The sequence below is a fragment of the Lepisma saccharinum genome, chromosome 19 (genome assembly GCF_977018435.1).
Source record: "Lepisma saccharinum chromosome 19, izLepSacc3.1, whole genome shotgun sequence".
Lineage (NCBI taxonomy): Eukaryota > Metazoa > Arthropoda > Insecta > Zygentoma > Lepismatidae > Lepisma > Lepisma saccharinum.
The window spans coordinates 53,839,265-53,857,417 of NC_139247.1; the positions used below are offsets into that span (position 1 = coordinate 53,839,265).

The 18,153-nt window shown below is 37.0% G+C and overlaps 2 protein-coding genes across 2 annotated transcripts in view; one reads left to right on the forward strand and one right to left on the reverse strand.

Annotated features, from left to right (window-relative positions):
* LOC146003027 (uncharacterized) overlaps positions 1-18,153 on the forward strand; it is a 257,704-nt gene that overhangs the window by 97,437 nt on the left and 142,114 nt on the right. The window lies entirely within an intron of this gene.
* Positions 10,040-17,759, reverse strand: LOC146003160 (uncharacterized). Its single transcript, XM_083141344.1, has 5 exons — positions 17,643-17,759; positions 15,830-15,971; positions 13,417-13,610; positions 11,932-12,039; positions 10,040-10,232 (listed from the first exon to the last, which is right to left on the reverse strand). Exons 1-5 carry the CDS (start codon positions 17,669-17,671, stop codon positions 10,079-10,081), a joined length of 627 nt encoding a protein of 208 aa, XP_082997470.1. The 5' UTR covers positions 17,672-17,759; the 3' UTR covers positions 10,040-10,078.

Genomic DNA, 18,153 nt, shown 5'->3' on the forward strand with positions numbered 1-18,153 from the left:
CACTGATCACTGAAATAAATGAATGAATGACTCACTCCCTCTCTTTTTTAAAAATAAAAAATACGTCTTCGTATAGCAGTTTTTAAGCAGCTATTATATTCCTCATGCAAATGAAATGTAACATGAAAAACGTTTAGAAAATGTTTCAAAGTCTCTTTATGTCTTTTGTGTCTGCTCATTTGTTTTTTTAGATAATTAAATTTTTTATTGAAAAGTATGTATTTACATTAAGAGACCAACCAACCTAACAGATTTATGCCGGCCTCGGTAGCCGAGCGTGTTGGGTGGTTGACTCAACTCGCTTTTTGATCCAGAGGTCTCGGGTTCGAGTACCGGCGAGGACATGGGTGTGTTTTAATGTCCGCAACAGAAATGTGATGGGTTGCAAATAACCCATAAAATAACGAATATTTACAATATTTAACAGTTTTATTTAATTATTGACATAAATGCTAACACAAATCGCAGGAAAATAGTTTTACTTTTTTGTTCTTGCTACAATATTTTACTTTTTAAATTTAATTTTGCAATAATAAAAAAATAGCATGTACACTAAGATATAAAGTGTCATACACAACAAAAACATATGAACATGATTTAAAAATAAAGCAAAAGTTGCTCTACACATTGGGTTATTTTTTTATGAACTCATTAACGAGCGGTCTCAGGTCCAAATTGTCAAGCCCAGTTTGATGTATGTGGAGTACCGCTAAGCTGCTTAGTCTCTTCTGCCTCATTGTAGATCTCAAATATGTCTTCAGTCGGCTAATAGCACTCACTGAATGACCTTTCGGCTGTGGCTGTCGTCACTGGCACAGTGCGGAGGACCATCATGAATTTGACTCCTGGAGGGTGCTGTCTTCCAAAAGAAACTTCCTTATGTCACGCATGGTAGTTAGAACCACTTGCTTCTGTTTGGCTATATCACCAAGCATGGGCATGTGTATAGAGAGCCTATCGGCATCCAAATCTTGGCGAAAGAATTCTCGAGTTTGCTGAAAGTTTGTTATGCAACTGTTCACAGCTGAGATCCATTATTTCTCTACGGCTGTTACTTTTTCTAGTCCTGTAGATTCATGTCCTTGTTTAACACATGATTTTGCTGCGCTATTTTGGAGTGTAGAACTTGTGATGTTTGGCAGCATCAGAATTTTCGAGTCTTTTAGGGACGTGACGTTGCCCGGGAAATTCTGGCTCATCAACGAGCTCGGTTTGCCCTCTGTGCATTTCAGCCAGAACTGCTCAAAACACATTCGCTTTTCTTGAAAGATGTCAGTCAAGTATTTTAGTTTTGATTCCACTTCTGTAGCACCAATGCGTGGAGACTGAATCTTACAGTTTACCTCTTCTATTGGACCCATCACATGGCAGTAGAGGGAGAGAAAGAAAAATGTATTGAAGTGAAGCATTGTCTCTAGGTATCCAGCACATTTTGATGTAGAATCTTCTTCAGAAAATTTCTCAAAAAAATTGAGAAGGTTTTCATAGTTCCTTAAGATCTGTTGCATACTGGAGGCTCTCAACATCCACCGACGAGGGCAAAGTGGTCGCAGTCCAGTATGGCCAGCCTTCTCATTCACATCAAAAATATTCATAAATATTTGCATTCTTTTAGGGGATTCCCAAACAGTCTTTAACAAGTCGTTGGCTAAATTCATTATGTCTCTGATTAATATATGTATAATAGTAAATAATAATTATATACTTAGTATATAGTAATAAGTCATGTGTTTTGCTGTCTCCGGTCATAGCCCCCAAAGTTGATGGTTTAGCGGTCTCAGCCCCTCAAAGTTGATGGTCTAGAACATTTCAAATGTGTGTTTAAAGAGTTAAGTTCATGTGGCACAATTCAGAGTAAACTTTACAAGATAAGAAAAATCATACATTAGATCCTTAAGCAAAATTATTTGGGGGCTCTGCCCGCACATCATTAACATTGGGGGGGGGGGGGCATTTAGCCAAAAATTTGTATCACGGCAAAATCAGGCAAATGATATAAAATGTAAGCGCTGTGCAAGGTTAGGTTGTATATTCAAAGAGAACTACCCTGCATTCAATGCTATTTGCAGTTTCTGTAAGAAGAAAGGACATTTCTTGGCTGCATGTTTCGAAAGAAATAAACAATGAAAGGAACCTGCAGTAAATTTATCTAGTATGTATAAAGGAAATTGTGAAATGAGGAACAGTAATTTGGATACCAAAGGTAATGTTTATGGAGAATGCAATTCTCAACATAGCTTATTCTCTATGCAAGAAGATAGTACGTGTACCTTTTTAACTACAAACACGAAACAAATGTACAATAAGAAAGCAAACGAATCTATTTCTAATTTGCAACACGCAGCTGATCAGATTTCATTGCGAAAGGAACGTTTACCTTTGTACATTAATATTATAATACAAGACCAGTCGTTAGAAGCTATTGTCGATTCTGGTAGTTTTGCTAATTTCATTTCCAAAGATTTGTTAACTAATATTATTGGCAATTTCACACTGAGTCCGTTATTAAATTCATATACTTCGATATCAGGTGAAAGATTGTGTTTATTAGGCCAATTAAGCTTAAAACTTTACTATCATGGCAAAATGTACATGATGCCTTTTGTTGTTGGCGATAAGATTAATACAAATATATTAATTGGTAGAGTTGGAATGAACATATTATTTGGTGATTGGCGCAGCAAACTTCTAAATGAGTTTCCTGAAACTGATTACATTAAAAATGAAGATTCTACACATGCTTGCTTAGGTTTGGAATCAAAAGATTCGCTACCAGATGCTTGTTCGAAAATTCAGCATTCAGGCATAATGGATACTCCAAAGGTACATTAGCAAAGGATTGATGATATAGGTGAATGTTCACGAACATCAAATGTGCAAGGGCAAAATAGCAAAGCCATGATTCTGAACAAACGTAAAGCCGACGTACATAATTCAAGTAATACAAGTATAAAACAAATGAACATTAAAGACTGTCGTTCACAATTACTGACATCTTTTGCAGAATTGTTTAATGAGGATATTAGTACACCCATTAAAGATTTCAAGGTATCAATACCTTTACAGAAGAATGCTAGGCCTGTGTTCAGGAAAGCGTACAGAATAACATATTCATTACGAGATCAAATAAAACAAGAAATAGATAATATGTGAAAGCAGAATATTATAGCTCCTATAGAACATTCAGAATGGGCTAGTCCTATTGTGCTAGTTAAGAAATCAAATAATTCTATACGTATCTGTGTAGATTACTCGAAGACGGTCAATTTTCAAACCGATGGTTTAGTGTATCCTCTACCAGATTTTCCTGATATTTTACAAAAAGTTAAATAGGAAAGTACTGCACCAGGCATGATTTACGTTCAGCATTTTTACAAGTTAGTTTGCATCCAGACTCACAAAACATATTGTGTTTAAATTATGATTCTCACTTGTACAGAATGCAACGTTTACCATTTGGTACAAATGTTTCGTCACAGCTTTTCCAACAGGTAATTGATTCAATTTTAACAGGATTGGAAAGAGTTGCAGCATTTATTGATGATGTTATCATTTCTGGAGATAGTCTACAAGAATTTTTCCTAAGAACAAAACAAGTTCTGGAACGCTTTAAAGATTAACTATAATGTTAAAGTCAATTTAAGTAAATCTGAATTCCTAGTGCAAGAAGTGATTTACTTAGGAAGACGTTTCACGGCAAATGGAATCACACCAACTGAAAAGCACTTTTAGAAAGTCCAGAGTCAAAGGATAAGGCTCAACTACAAAGTTTTTTTAGGGATGGTTGCATTTCAAAGCCGTTTTCTACACAACTTGTCATCTACAATACCACACCTATATCGACTTCTGAGGAAAGGCGAAAAATGGTTGTGGTCTAATCAATGTGTATCGGAATTTAAGGCTGTTAAAGATAAGATTGTTCAGACACCTGCTATAATTCCTTTCGATCCTTCAAAAGAAATAATCCTAGAAACGGATAGTTCTTGCTACGGTGTTGGAGGACGATTAGGGCACAAGATAAATGGCGAACATCGAACAGTGGCGTGTTTTTCAGCTACACTTTCACTTGCTCAGAAGAATTACTGTCAGGGAGAAAGAGAGGCATTAGCCATTGTTTCGTCTGTTAAGCATTTTTATTTATATCTGGCAGGTCAAAAATTTACAATATACACTGATTCAACGACTGCGAAATCATTGCTTGATTCGAATACACCAGTGCCAATGCAACACAATGCGCGTTGGCAGAGGTGGAAAATATTCATGGCATCTTTGAATTATGAAATAGTGTATTCTAAGAAGGTTCCAACAGCAGACGCTTTGTCAAGATTACCACTACCTGAAGAATTGCAATCAGATTTGGTTTTGACAGCGTATGCAGATTTAGAACAAAAGTTACAACGGTTACGCATATCTGAGATCAAGGAGCATACAAAAAGCGATAGTTTGTTGTCTAAAATAACAATTTACCTTAAGAATGGTTGGCCAAGAGGAATTGATCCACAAATCAATGAGGAAGCAGTAGCTTTATGGAAGAAACGTCTGGAACTGTCAACAGAAGATGGATTGTTGATGTGGGGAAATATAATTGTATTGCCAGAGACACTGCGATGCAAGTTTCTCACTCAAATTCATGGTCTGCACAGTGGCGTAGTGAGATTAAAACAGATTTGCAGAGATTTAGTTTGGTGGCCTAAAATGACTTCTGACATTGAAAGTTTTGTTGCAAAATGTGATGCTTGTCAGACGAATGCAAGAGCTCCAGCAAAAGAACAATTTATATCATGGACACCGACATCACAACCTATGGAACGTGTAGAGTGCCACACACGTAAATTTGCCGTTGCGTAGAAACGTATTTTCGTTTCGTCTCCCTCTCTCTTAGCATCACGTGTTCTACCCTGCTCGAAAACCTTCGCTATTGTTGCCATATTGTCATTCCATTCCTGGACACACTCGCGCAAACTTCATTGAAAACAATTGAACAGCGCTCCAGCTCGCGGTTCCCACCGGTCAGCAGGGACGGCAATGTGGCAATATAGCACGGCGTAGTCGTTGCTTCTTTTATGCAGTGCATGTTCATTGGCTAGCTAGTAACTAGTGTTGCCAACTGTAATAATGAAGCACTATTTCTGTCACGGAAGGGGAAAGCAGGTAAAGTGGCGGTGAGTTTTGTTGGATTGGAAGCACCATATTTTTATTTTATACTAAGTATTTGACCGGTTTGACGTTGTGTGCGTGTATTGCGTGTGTTTATGTAAAAGTGTGTGTTTGCTAATGAACGTTAAATTCCATAATGCCTCCAGTTCTGTCGAAGTTGAAATCAAAAACCTTGCATAGCCAAGCTAGGGAAATTCTAAGCAACGTGCACGAGTTCATGAAGGAGGAAGCCAGTCATGGTGTTAGCATCCCAATAAAGCATTTTGGCAAGAGAGCAGCGAACAGCAGCAACAAATTGTTCATATTTCATAATTTTGGAATTATTCAAAATAAATAAATTATGTGGCTCCAACATCATTTCAACTCTGGCTCCGGCACGTGTTCTTGTAGAAATTGCATAGAGGAGGCTGTCATTTTTGCTGCTTAATGCGATACATATTGTTTTCTGTGTTAAAATTGCCATGCTTTGATGGGTGACCAAGTTCATAGCAGGGCCGGCGGAAGGGGAGGGCGAACCGTCCCATCGCCCAGAGCGGCAAAATTTGAAGAGAAGAAAAAAATAAGCCTATTGAAAACTGTGATCGAGCGAGATATTCTTTTGCGCTGAATAGTATTGAAATAGCATAAGAAGTCTCATTATTTATTTTATATTTTGATGTTTTAGTTAGGAATATATTGATTTTCAATTTTCCGTTGCTGCGTAATGACCGGGGGGGTCGAAATAGAGCGGCATCTGCCGCCACCTCCCAGGCAGGCAAAATGACTAGCGCCGGCCCTGGTTCATAACAAAAGAAAAAGCCGCGCAGCTTATCGTCTAGTGGCAGTATATGTACTTGTTATTGTTGTGGAAGCCGGCATCCTTTGTAAATGTACAACAAAGGCAACCGACTGTCGCCGATCTCAGAGAGGAAATAATAATACTGCTTCAGGAGGAGTGTTATGGTGCAATTGTAGCGGTTTAACACGTTGGCATGTTATTATCTGCCGTTGCAGTTCCATACCAGTGTATACGGGTTTTGGGAGTGAAAAGTTAGAACGCCACCAGTGCATTAATGCAATGAAAAATAATATATATATTTTTTTATTTTGTTTGAAATCATTCAAATAAGGAATCGTATGAAGAAGTCTTCTTTGCAGCATTTTTGGTAATTTTACTTATGTGTTAGTTCATATTTTGCGAATTTTTAGTCCATATGTATGTAGCTACATACATAGTCACTTGTTAGTACATATTAATCCTAGTCCTGGTATAATGCATGACGTTTAAAACTCAACGTTAGATAGACCTGAATTCTCTAATTTTATTGTTGTACGTAACAGCTGTGCATCGGCGCACCGCAGCGATTTTTCTATCTGCTCCATTAGCAACACTGCTTCTTTAGTTCTGTCGCGCATTGCACGGCAGAATTATCTGCGCTGGACTCTACATGTCGATCATTTCTATTTCAAAGGTTATTTATTCCTGTTGTGTGTTGATGCTCACACGAAATTTTTGAATGTTTGGCAATGTTCTATTTTAACGGCTCAGGAAGCAATTAGACATTTAAAAAGCCAATTTTACATACTTGGTTCTCCAAAAGAGTTAGTCTCAGATAATGGACAACCCTTTGCAAGTGAACAATTTAAGATGTTCTGCCAAAGGTTGGGTATTGAACTAAAGCATTCCTGCCCATATAAACCTTCGGGAAACGGGTTGGCTGAGAGAACAGTCAATACCGTGAAAAGGTATCTAACCCTCATAGGAGATTTTCCAAAAGGGGATGTAAGAAAATTAAATACTGAAGTAGAATCACTACTGCGTACAGTAATACACTGGCATAACAACACTCCATTGCCATCAACTGGAACATCTCCAAGTTCATTAATGTTTTCTTACAACACTGCAAGTAATATAATCATTAAAGATGACACTAAAAATGTTCATTATGAATGTGAGAAATTTTCAATTGGAAATAAAGTATATCATTACTGCCCTGAAAGAAAGATATATCGGAAAGGAGAGATTATTGAAAGATGCAGTTTTGCTGTGTATAAAGTAAGAGATGTAGAAAGTGGCAGATACAGAAATGTACACTATTCATTTTTAAAGATTCTTCATGAAACAGGACGAGATTCAAATCAGTCAGAAATACCCAAGGAATATGACGATAGTGCATATCATGCATATTTATATCCTCCAATTAAAAATGAAAAGCATCGGCAGGAACTAAGCGACAGTGAAGAACACAATGCTCACAGTTCGTCTCCGAAGCAAGAAAGTAGCTCATATTCGAAGGAAGCGAGCAGACTTGGTCCAGGAACAAGTTCGTCTTCGAAGGGAGGAAGTGATTTTGTAAGAAGGAAATCTCAAAGAGTAAAAAGGCCAAGAGCGTTTTACCCCTCATAAGTTTGTTTTCTCTAGAAGGGGAGAAGATTGATATATATTATAAAATACATTATTGTATGTGGTGAACTAGCAGTTATGGCCAATGTACATAGTCTGTGCATAGCAACGATTATGCATCTTGTTTATATGTCTTATGGATGATTTAAGTTTTAATAATGTAATCCACCTTGTTACAAGTTTGAATATATTTAATTATGAAGTTCCAATCTTGAGATGTTTATTTCTGTTTATGTCATTAATATTAGGACATAACAGGGGCTCGAGCCCCCCTAAGCGCCTATGAGAAGCTAGAATTATACATGGGCTTATGGGAGAATAGAACTGTAGTACTCTAGTAGACATAAGAAAATTATGCACGGACACTATTACAGTAGCGGCGATTGGGTGCCAAAACTGGGGGAACAAGACAATAAGGGGGAACCCCGAATGTATCCTAACCTCCACCCGCATACATTCGAGGGTATGCGCATGTCCCAGTGCCTCTGTGATAATCTGGGACGGCAGTTTCTCGTTTTACGGTTCCCCCGTTATTGTTACGCTCCATTACTTTATTTGAAATTTGCATTTTACATAAATCTGGAAATAAAAATTTGACAATTACAATAATATTTAATAACATAATATATAACATAAATATAATTTAGTATAATTACATTGGTATCAGTAAAGTACAATGTTAATACATCTATACCTTTCATTTTTTACATAAACCTTCGCTGGAATATGTTTAGAACAAGACAGTTTACTTTTATGTATATCTTGTTTAGACAAGGGCAAAAAGTGGGGGGAGGAGGGGCAACTTTCCTCCCAGCCTCCCTAATCGCCGCCACTGCTATTAGATGAACTATGATTAAAGTATGATGTTTAGATTACGTTCTTAGCGGAAATGCTTATCAAATTGTTTCCTTTGTATGAATATGTGTGTGTGTGTGTGTACACTCAACGGCGAAAGAAACAGTAGGCGAATTGTCCACCACCATTTTCATTCGGTCTGACTTACACAATGTGATGACAATGAATTGAAATAATAACGCCAATAAGGAGAGAACAATACTGCTTCGAACCAACATAGTTTCATTCCTTAAAACAACACAGGATGTAGAACAAAAAAGTAATGAAAATGGCGGTGGACAATTTGCTTACCATTTCCTTTGCCGTTGAATGTACAGGGTGATTCGTAAGTGCTGATCCCAACTGCGAAGGTTAATAATACGAAAACAAGTCTCTGCGCAAGTAGTGACTCGAGAGGGCTCGACCAATGAACGCGTGAGAGGGGAAGTGAGTGCATGAAAAGGCTGCAACCAGCTGTTGCCTGCAGCCCGTACTGTTTCTCTCCGCCCACTCGCTTTCTCCCTTTGTCTACTGTTATGCGCAGCCTTGCTCCCCAGATTCCCGGGGCAGAGTATAATATCCTAGAAGCAAAAAAAGTATCTATAAACATTAGTTAAAACACCGTCATCATTTCCAACATAGATTATATGGAATAGGTCTGAGGGTATTAAAATCGGAATAATCAATAAGGATGTGCCGAAGACTTAAACAATTTTACATAAAGGACAGAGTAATCAATTCGACTTTGACTTTATAACTCCCAAATATTAAGGCATTTTGCTTCACAACATTAGTGTGTGTGTGTTCATGTTTGCAAAATGTATCCGTCAATAGATTTTACAGCACAAGCTCTTTTGGGCCTCTCCTATTGCATAGTGGTAATGTCTTCACCTTGTAATCAAGGGCTCCCGGGTTCGTTACCCTGTAGAGGCACATAGTGGTTGGGATCCAACTTAGAACTGTAGATCCTGTCCGGATTAGCTTATCTGTGTATAAAGAGGACTTCAAAGTAACTTCAAATATGATCTCTCTTAAAGAAACCAGTGCAATCATGTGGAGTGAAAATATGTTGTGTCTAACTTTTTACTCTCGACAATTTTCGCTTCTCGTCTTCCCATTGGCCATTCTTTCTCATCGTCGGTCTCTGTTTTCTATTTTGTACACTAACACTTAAATCTCTAGCTACTCCACCACTACCTTAAGATTTTACCATGAAACATGTAAGATCATTGACCAATCAGAACTTCTCTTAAAAGGCCTTCGACAGTGAAGAGTAATAGACCTTTCTTGTACTCAGAAATCAACTCTCCCAACATATGACTCACATATTATAACATAATCCCACAAGTTTGTAGTTTAGACATGAGATACTAGATGGCACCAGCTTCCAACTTGATCAATCAGTTGTCGACTTTCGACCTTGCCACCAAAGTTCCCGGGTTCGAATTCCGGCCTGGCCATGGATGTTGTTTGTAAGTGTTCTTTCATCAATTGCATCTCATCCTCATCGTCGCGGTTAACAAAAAGTGACAGAAAATGGACAGAAAGTAACACAAAATTACAAATACCTTCGATTTAGATATTCTTAAATTTGAAATATTTATTATTTTGATACGCAAATATACAATACATTGAAAGTATATTTATTACAAAACTTTCCACAAGTATTCAGCAATATTTCTTGGCAGTAAATTATCATACATATTAGGGTGATATTATGGAAATCAAGTCCAAAAGTCCAAGAGAACATTCAGAATATATTGATTCGCAGTCTGCTCCATCTTCTCCAAGCTTCTGTGCAACAATGAATTCGTTATCCACCTCCCAAGAATCATGTGTTTCTAGTAGTGTTGATGGGCTGCGGGAAGAAAGATGATGTTATAATTAATAATTAAATGTTATTATTTAAAACTTAAATTCATGTTGGGTGAAAAATTATCCTGAGCACTGGAAATTACTAAGTACGTTAGCTGTATAATTCCGAACATTAAGAAAGTTTGACATCATCATAGCTGTCCACGTGGGCATCAGTACAAGAATTGGCAACATCGTCGGAACATGTATTAGCTACAAGTCTCTTTCACAACTCGTTTAGGTTATGGAAGAAATGAGGCTTGACTTTCATTTTTGTTTGTCCAGAACTATAGGTTCGTATTTTTAAAGAAGTAATTGTTTATTCCATATCTATTTTTTTCAACAATGCTTCATTTCAAGAAATAGATGGGAAATTTCGAATTTCTTCTTTCAGTATTTCCAGATTTTTACATAAACAATTCACTATTAAATTGAGACTGTTTCATTGTAATGACAATGCAAATACAAGTATTTCTCGTATTTAAGTATATTTGTAAAAATATATTAGTTCATTTATTTTTTTTAAATGTGGGCTTGTGTTTAAAGTTCCAGGATTATTTTTCAAAGGTGTGCGCACAGCTTTTGATTTGGGAAAGGGGGGGGAGGCAAAATCCTTGATGGAAGTTCACTCAGGGAAATAAAAACTATAGCCCTTGTTTTTGAATGTATTGACAGGGGCTTATCTAGGGTGGCCAAGACACATGGAAAATCCCATTTGTGTGCACACTAATGTAATTTTAGGCATGGAACTCATATTTACTCCATGGAAAGAAAGCCAAATCTAAAAAACAAAACAAAAAAAACACAGCTTTTCATAAACTAAAAGTTACAATATACATTCGCTTGCCAATTGAGGACAGTATAATAAAACCATGTTGTTCCAGCATTAGATTGAACTACGAAAATATCGTACAATGCTAGTCTTCATTCAGTTAGTACAAAACTTTTAAACATCTCCACTTTGTCACTGACAGAATCAGTTACAAAATAAATAATGTCGTCCCCTCTTTCTTAAGAGTATAATATTGTTTATTAGCAGCGACAAAATCACATTACATTGAATTTCTAAGTGAATGTATTATGAAGACAACTGAACCCCCTTGCCCCCCTCCCGCCACCCACGCCCAGGTTATTATGTTTGCAATAAAGATTTCAGATGGCGCAACGATATAGTATAATATAGATTCAAATGCAGTCGTATTTCCCTTGAATAATTATAAGAAAAATTAACCGTGTTAATATAGAATTTTTTCTAGTTTTTTCCGATCTTATACAAGTTCTGAAGAATATAACATTTTTATATATCAATCGGATCTTTCCATCCTGTTTTCTAAAGATTAGTGTAAGTTTGTTGTACTAGGATAAATATAAATTTAAATAAAATAGTAAATCCTGTTAAGGCGAGCAAATGTGTTTAATGTTCTATTAAGTCATGCAAAATTAGGAAAATTTTAATTCTTTCAGATTATCCAAATAAGTTTCTTGTGCTTCGTACTTGAACACATCGTTATGTCAAGTTCTTGTCTAATATCTCTTGTCCTACAATTTATGGGGTTGAGTAATTATATCTAGTTTTGCCTACGAGTGTGGACCAGCATAACCTTCGGTGTTCTACACTTAAATGTCCTATTCCATTACAGTAAAGTGAGACAAGTTGTTAGAAGTTTTAATACTATGTATGTACATTAAAAAATAGAACTCACGTGAATATCAAATGAAGCACTTCTCCTACAATGCCATTGTGAACAAGGGGAGTTTCATTGACTTCACAGATCATTCTTAGCACGCAACTTCGACCATTGTATCCGTTCCTGCAATAAATACACATGTAATATGGAGTACTGCCCTAGCAGGAATATTACTAAAAAGGAACACCTTTCAAACAAGAGATTTTACAAACAAAAAACATAGGTATTGCTCTATCAAAAGTCAGAATTTACAATGCCTCTTCTAAATCAGAATATAGTTGTATATAGTTCACTTGTTATGATGTGACGCCAAGACAAAGGCAACTAAGGAATTGCGAGGTTATCAACGAAACAAGTATATTTCGTGTTATGTGTTATCGTCAACAGTATATCTGAATATTCTGAATTTGACGGCATTCGTCCAGCTTATAAAAATATAGTTAATAATACAAGGTGTTAAAAAAGGTACGCAACGTTATGGGGAAACAATCACAGTAAATGCTGGCAGGGTTCCCCTTCAAGTTGACACAGAGAATCAAGTTTTTGAACACCATTTGCAATGTTTGCTGTGAGATTTTATCGCCACAGTTCTTGAATTTTTGCTTGCATTTCCTGTGGATGAGTTGCGTAGACTGAATCCACAAGAAAATGTCGGAGGTGTTACATCCGGAGATCACACTGACCACAACTTTCTTGAGGAAGCCGTCTTGGAAAATACTTCTCCGAGTAAACAGTAGGAGTAAAGATAGAAGAAAACAATCGTACGTTTCCCCACAAGGTCGCATAAGTTTTGGAACACTCTCTATTTTAAGTATTGGCTGTAGTGGTTAAATAAAGTAGTGCAAGAATTTTTGATGTGATAGGAAAATCTACACCATCGTTAAGCTCGTTTTGCCATTGAGGAAAGTATACAGATCTAATAAAAGTGAATCTAACATAAGTATGTCAAATTGATAAACACCTGCATTGCAGTGGGAACTGAAAATGTTTGAACATTGAACATAAACAATATCTGCGTCAATCAAAACATGCGCTTCGTTAAATAATTTTGATAATACCATAATATTATCATCTCATTATTGTTAATTATGATGTTTCTTTTTCACTCCAAAGGAGAGTGGATACTTTTGTACATTATAAGATATGTTATCATCTGAATCATCAACGGATAACTCCGCCTATATGCAATAACTGAAAATTACGGTCATGAACATTTTAATTTGTCCGCCATTTTTCAATATGGCGGTCTTAGCGGAAAAGTGATCGTCGGGAACTTTTGATATATCGTTATTAATGCTATAAAGAAGTTATGTACCAAATTTCAGCTTGTTATGAGCTAGTTCCTTTATTTTTTCCTATTTTGACTGCAATGTTTGTTGAAAAAGCGTTCTCTTGAGACAGGAACGTATACTCAATGTAGGCGATTATATTCTATTATCATTCTATTCAGGACTAAAAAGCATTACTACTTCCAGTTTTAGAACAATTATTATTCCATACCTGCTCACCATTGTCTCCATCTGTTCGTACGCATGTCTTTTGTCAACTGTCTTGAGCGACTTGGTGGCCGTTGTGTAGAAGGGAAACTTCAGTTCTGTGGCGTTGTCTGGAAGGTCGTAGCTAACTTGTACGTCGACACCAATTGCGACATCTTTCTTTGGGAGGTCTAGAGGAAATTGCAAGATGGCTGTGAGCTGAAAGAAAATGAAATGGAATAATCATAGACATCTTAAAGTCAGATTCGTGTCATACCGTACGGTATGGGGATCGAATTCTGGGTGGCGTAGCTTAATGCTACTCGCTTGGCGATTGAGGGCACAAGTGGCCCAATACGAGTGGTGCACAAATATCTCCAAGACTGACTTGGCATGAAAGAATCTGCTCCGTACTCAACTCAAACTGTGGTCTCTTTTCGAGCACCAAATCGACTCCCTCCTCCTGATCATTCCAATAACAAAAGGCCCCTCATTTACTTTCTATTTCCTATTTATTTAGTCCCCTGACATTTCCTGACTCCAAGTCATTCATTCCTCACATTCCAATCGTAATCAAGCCTCTAGCAATTTCCGTGTACCTTCTGGCTCAACACTAATATCTCTTGCTGCTAGAATGTAATGTTAATGCTTCCTGACTTACAAGGATTCCATCTTACTATTAATGAGTAATATATATTTCATTATTTCTAAGTTATTCTACAGATTATTAAAGTTTATTTGTTTTTCATTGGCCCATCTCTCATTTCGTAGACTTTCAAATCATTTTCGTAAACAGATGCGAGAACTGAGAAGAGTTTGTCCTAGGTGGGAATGATGGTTGGATCAGGTATTAGGGCTACCGGAGATGTCACACATTATTATTTTTACTTGTTTTCAAATAACGGAATCATGTGTATTTATATATCAGATCGTTCTTCTTAAGACCTAGAAACAGAGAAGAATATGAGGATAGAGATATGAAGTGAGTATGATACAGTTGATAATTCCAGATTTATATGGGTGCGATTTTATGCAATAACGAAATAGACTGAATTGATTGATTGAGTGAGTTTTAAGTCCACTTTACGCACATTAAGGCTAATCGGGACTGGACCTACAGTTTAAAGTGGGATCCAAACCACTATGTGCCTCCACCAGGAATCGAACCAAGGACCCTTGATTACAAGGCTACGATGCAACCACTGCGCCATAGAGGAGACCTGACAGTGACTGAAGAATAGCCAAATCTAACTTTACTACGGATTTTTATTTGAATGTATATCTTCATATGATGCGAAAATCAATGCTATGTGTATTATCTTTGCGAATCGTGGTATGTAAGCTCGAAAATGTTATCTTTATTTCCGTATTTTTACGTCTATTAACTTTTAGCATACATTTTGCGACATATATTCCATATTCATGCTATTACAGCATTTTACGTACTGGTGTTAAATACCAAAAGTTTATCTGTATTCTGTCGTTTTGTACTCTCTGTTAATTTAAAATTCGGACAATAGACAATGCATACTTAATTCTAACATATTGTCTAATTTTGTCAACAATATGGAATGCAAAATCAAACGCACGCGGTGAATCCATTAGTCTATTTTTTTAAAAAAAATATACTCCCATTACTTCATGCGATACTAAACGCAGTTTCACTTTATGAACAACAGAAGATTCAAATTTCAGCACTTAAATAAACTTTCTTAACCCATTGTTGTGGCCAAAAAAAATTATGCACGTTTTGTATTTAAATTTTGCACCACAATTAATGTGTAGGACTAGTGTATTTTATTTAGTTAGATAAGTCGCTTGCTTAATGAAAACTGTCAAAATTTTAATTCCATAATTTGATTAAAATAACTACCACTTTTTAGTACAGTGGGATGCACAAGTATTGCTTCGCAAATTGTCCATGACTAATTTCAAAATTTTTTCTTTTGCATTCTATACATTTTTAAGGAATAGATTTCTACGTATGCTGGTTGCCAGCTGATTATTGAGAGTTTCGTTTCAGTTATTTAAGCTCTCATTAACTAAAACAAATAGAATAAACATGGCGGTGGACAATTTGCTTTGTAATAATTATACATCCCACTCTACATATCAATCCGTTCCCAGCTAATAACAATGATTGTTCCATACAACTAACGGTTCCACCTGTAGACATTATATTTTCCTACATACTATCTACTTCTTGTATGCACTTGTTTCAACCAGATGAATTGTGAATTTTAAAATAAATAGTTTTGAACATAATTTAACAAGCTTCATCATCGTAGTAAAATAAAATGCTACTAAGAAAAGTCATACTGATGTCCTCTCTACACATTGTGCAAGCTTGTCCATGTTATTCGACGATACTCTGGGTACACATATCATAATCATTAGATAAGTTGATAATGTGTTTGTAAGATGCAGAATATACTCACCTCAAAAGCAGTACCTTTTGGGAAAACGACGTACCTAGGCTTCCGGGAAAGTTGAGCTGAAATTTCTTCATAGTAATAGTGATCTCTCATAGATGTCACTAGATGTAGGAAGTACAAGAGCAACAGTAGAGGAACACCGTACCTGAAACCAATAACACACACCTAAGTTCTTAATCTGCGAGAGAAATAACTGATCGCTAGTTGCAACGATGAGAAGGAATGCTGATCCTTTGAGATGGATCACGAAGGATTGTGGACAGGCACAAAACAGGCAAGATGTAAGCGCCAGTGCCTCGTTTGCTTGCAAAAATGCAGTTTCCATGATGCACAGCGTGGAAGAGAAATTGTCATTTGAGTGCTTTTCCAGAGAACGCTCCGTACCCCTCCTTTAAAACTGTGGTTGCTCGATCCCAAGGAAGGTTGGTGGGGGCCATAACCCTCCTTTGGCCAAGTATTACTAAAAAAAGAAAATAACGCCAAAGGAAGTAAAATATTGCAAAATTAAGGGTGACTACTAGAAAAAAGTATACGTAACCCCTCCCTTTAAAAAAATCCTGGGCATGCCACTGCTAATAATCCTGTGCGATATGGTGCTAAAAACATAACCCCACTTGTTTAGGTAATTACTTCACTCTTGAAAAAAAGTCAATAAAGCACAATTGACAGGGTGATTCAAAAGTCCTGTATCATAGTACAACTCGGTTATTAGTGCAGTCAGCGAAAAGTGGAAACAGTTGAAAGTTGTTGGAGTCATGTGATTGTCAATGTAATTTGCTTGAACTTGCAACGTAGAATGCACAGGTACAAGCCTCAATGAGAAAGACAATGCCTTGTTGCCATATTATCGCAAAACCGTGTACCACTGCCTAAATTGCGATTAATAGATTTATTTTGGTTGACTATTCTGCCACTTTTGGCTAATTACATGCTGTTAATATGAAATTGACCATCAGAAACACAAATGGTAGGAGCACATGACACAAGCCCCAGAGTTGATTAAACTGACTGGGCCCTGACATCATAGCGTGGATAAATTACGAATTGATGACGATTATTTGAGAGTTTATCTACCTAGTATAACGTAAAGGACCCTTAGGGACGAAATATGTGGCACCAAGGCATTTTGCGTTCTCATTAAGATTCGTACCAACCACAACGGTTGAAAATTCAGACATTAGATTGAAAACCACATGTTGGCAACAACTTTACCCTGTTTTATTTCTTGTTATCTGCGCTAATAATTGGGTTGCCCAAGGGTGCCAGACTTTTCAATCACCCTATATTATCATTATTTGTTACGCCACATTAAAATTACTCGAGTAGAAAATACTCTTGTTGTCATTTCGTACGGGGTGACCGTTCCATGTAGTAGCTACATCCTGGACTGCATTTTGCAGACTAATGAGGCTCTGGCGTTTGGACCCATGACCTATAATCCTCTGTGGGACTTATGTTTTCCATATGTGTTTGTGATTGTCGCTTCATCTCTTTCATCTTATCAACAGCCTCCCCGATGGCGTAGTGGTAACGTCGTCGCCTTGTCATCATGGAGTCCCGGGTTCGATACCAGGTGGAGGCACATAGTGGTTCGAATCCCACTTTAAACTGTAGGTCCAGTCCCAAATAGCCTTAATGTGCACAAAGTGGACTTAAAACATCAACTCAAACTCATCCTCATCTTCACAATTAGCCAAAAGTGAAGAAACTCGAAGTAAAATAAACTAAATCAATCAATCTCTAACAAAAGAATTATTCTTGTGAGACCCGTGACAAAAAACAAAAGGCAATCAATATGTATGTGTTAACTACTTACATACAAAGTTCGGTCCGTCTTTTGATCATTTCGCCAGTTCAATAGATGAAAAACTACGCCGCTCGTCGGCATAGATTAGTGAGTCTTCATTTTCTCTTAACGTTACGAACTTGCGAGGTAATGTCACAAGGTTTAGAAACATTGTTTGCGATCCCCAGAGAAGAGGGTGGTCATGCTAATGACCTTGATCAAGCTTCCTGTCAAAAAAGAAAAATCCCGTACTCGGACGTGGTACAGAAGCAATTAGCACACTCTGGTGGAAGATTTTCGAAGTTTACGCAAGTTGGAATGTTCCAACCGAAGTTCAGTGAACTTTTCTCTTTCAATTAGGAGTCAGATCCTGACTGTTAGAGCCAGACTAAATGTATAGGGATAGCACGAAGTCCCTAGGCAAGTAACTGTGAATAATATCTGTGTGTTGTCCCTCATTATCAACTTATAATTTATCTATGGACATTTTCCTCCATGCTGATGACTGGATTTCGAGAAAGTAGTGTACGACGCCGGTGGT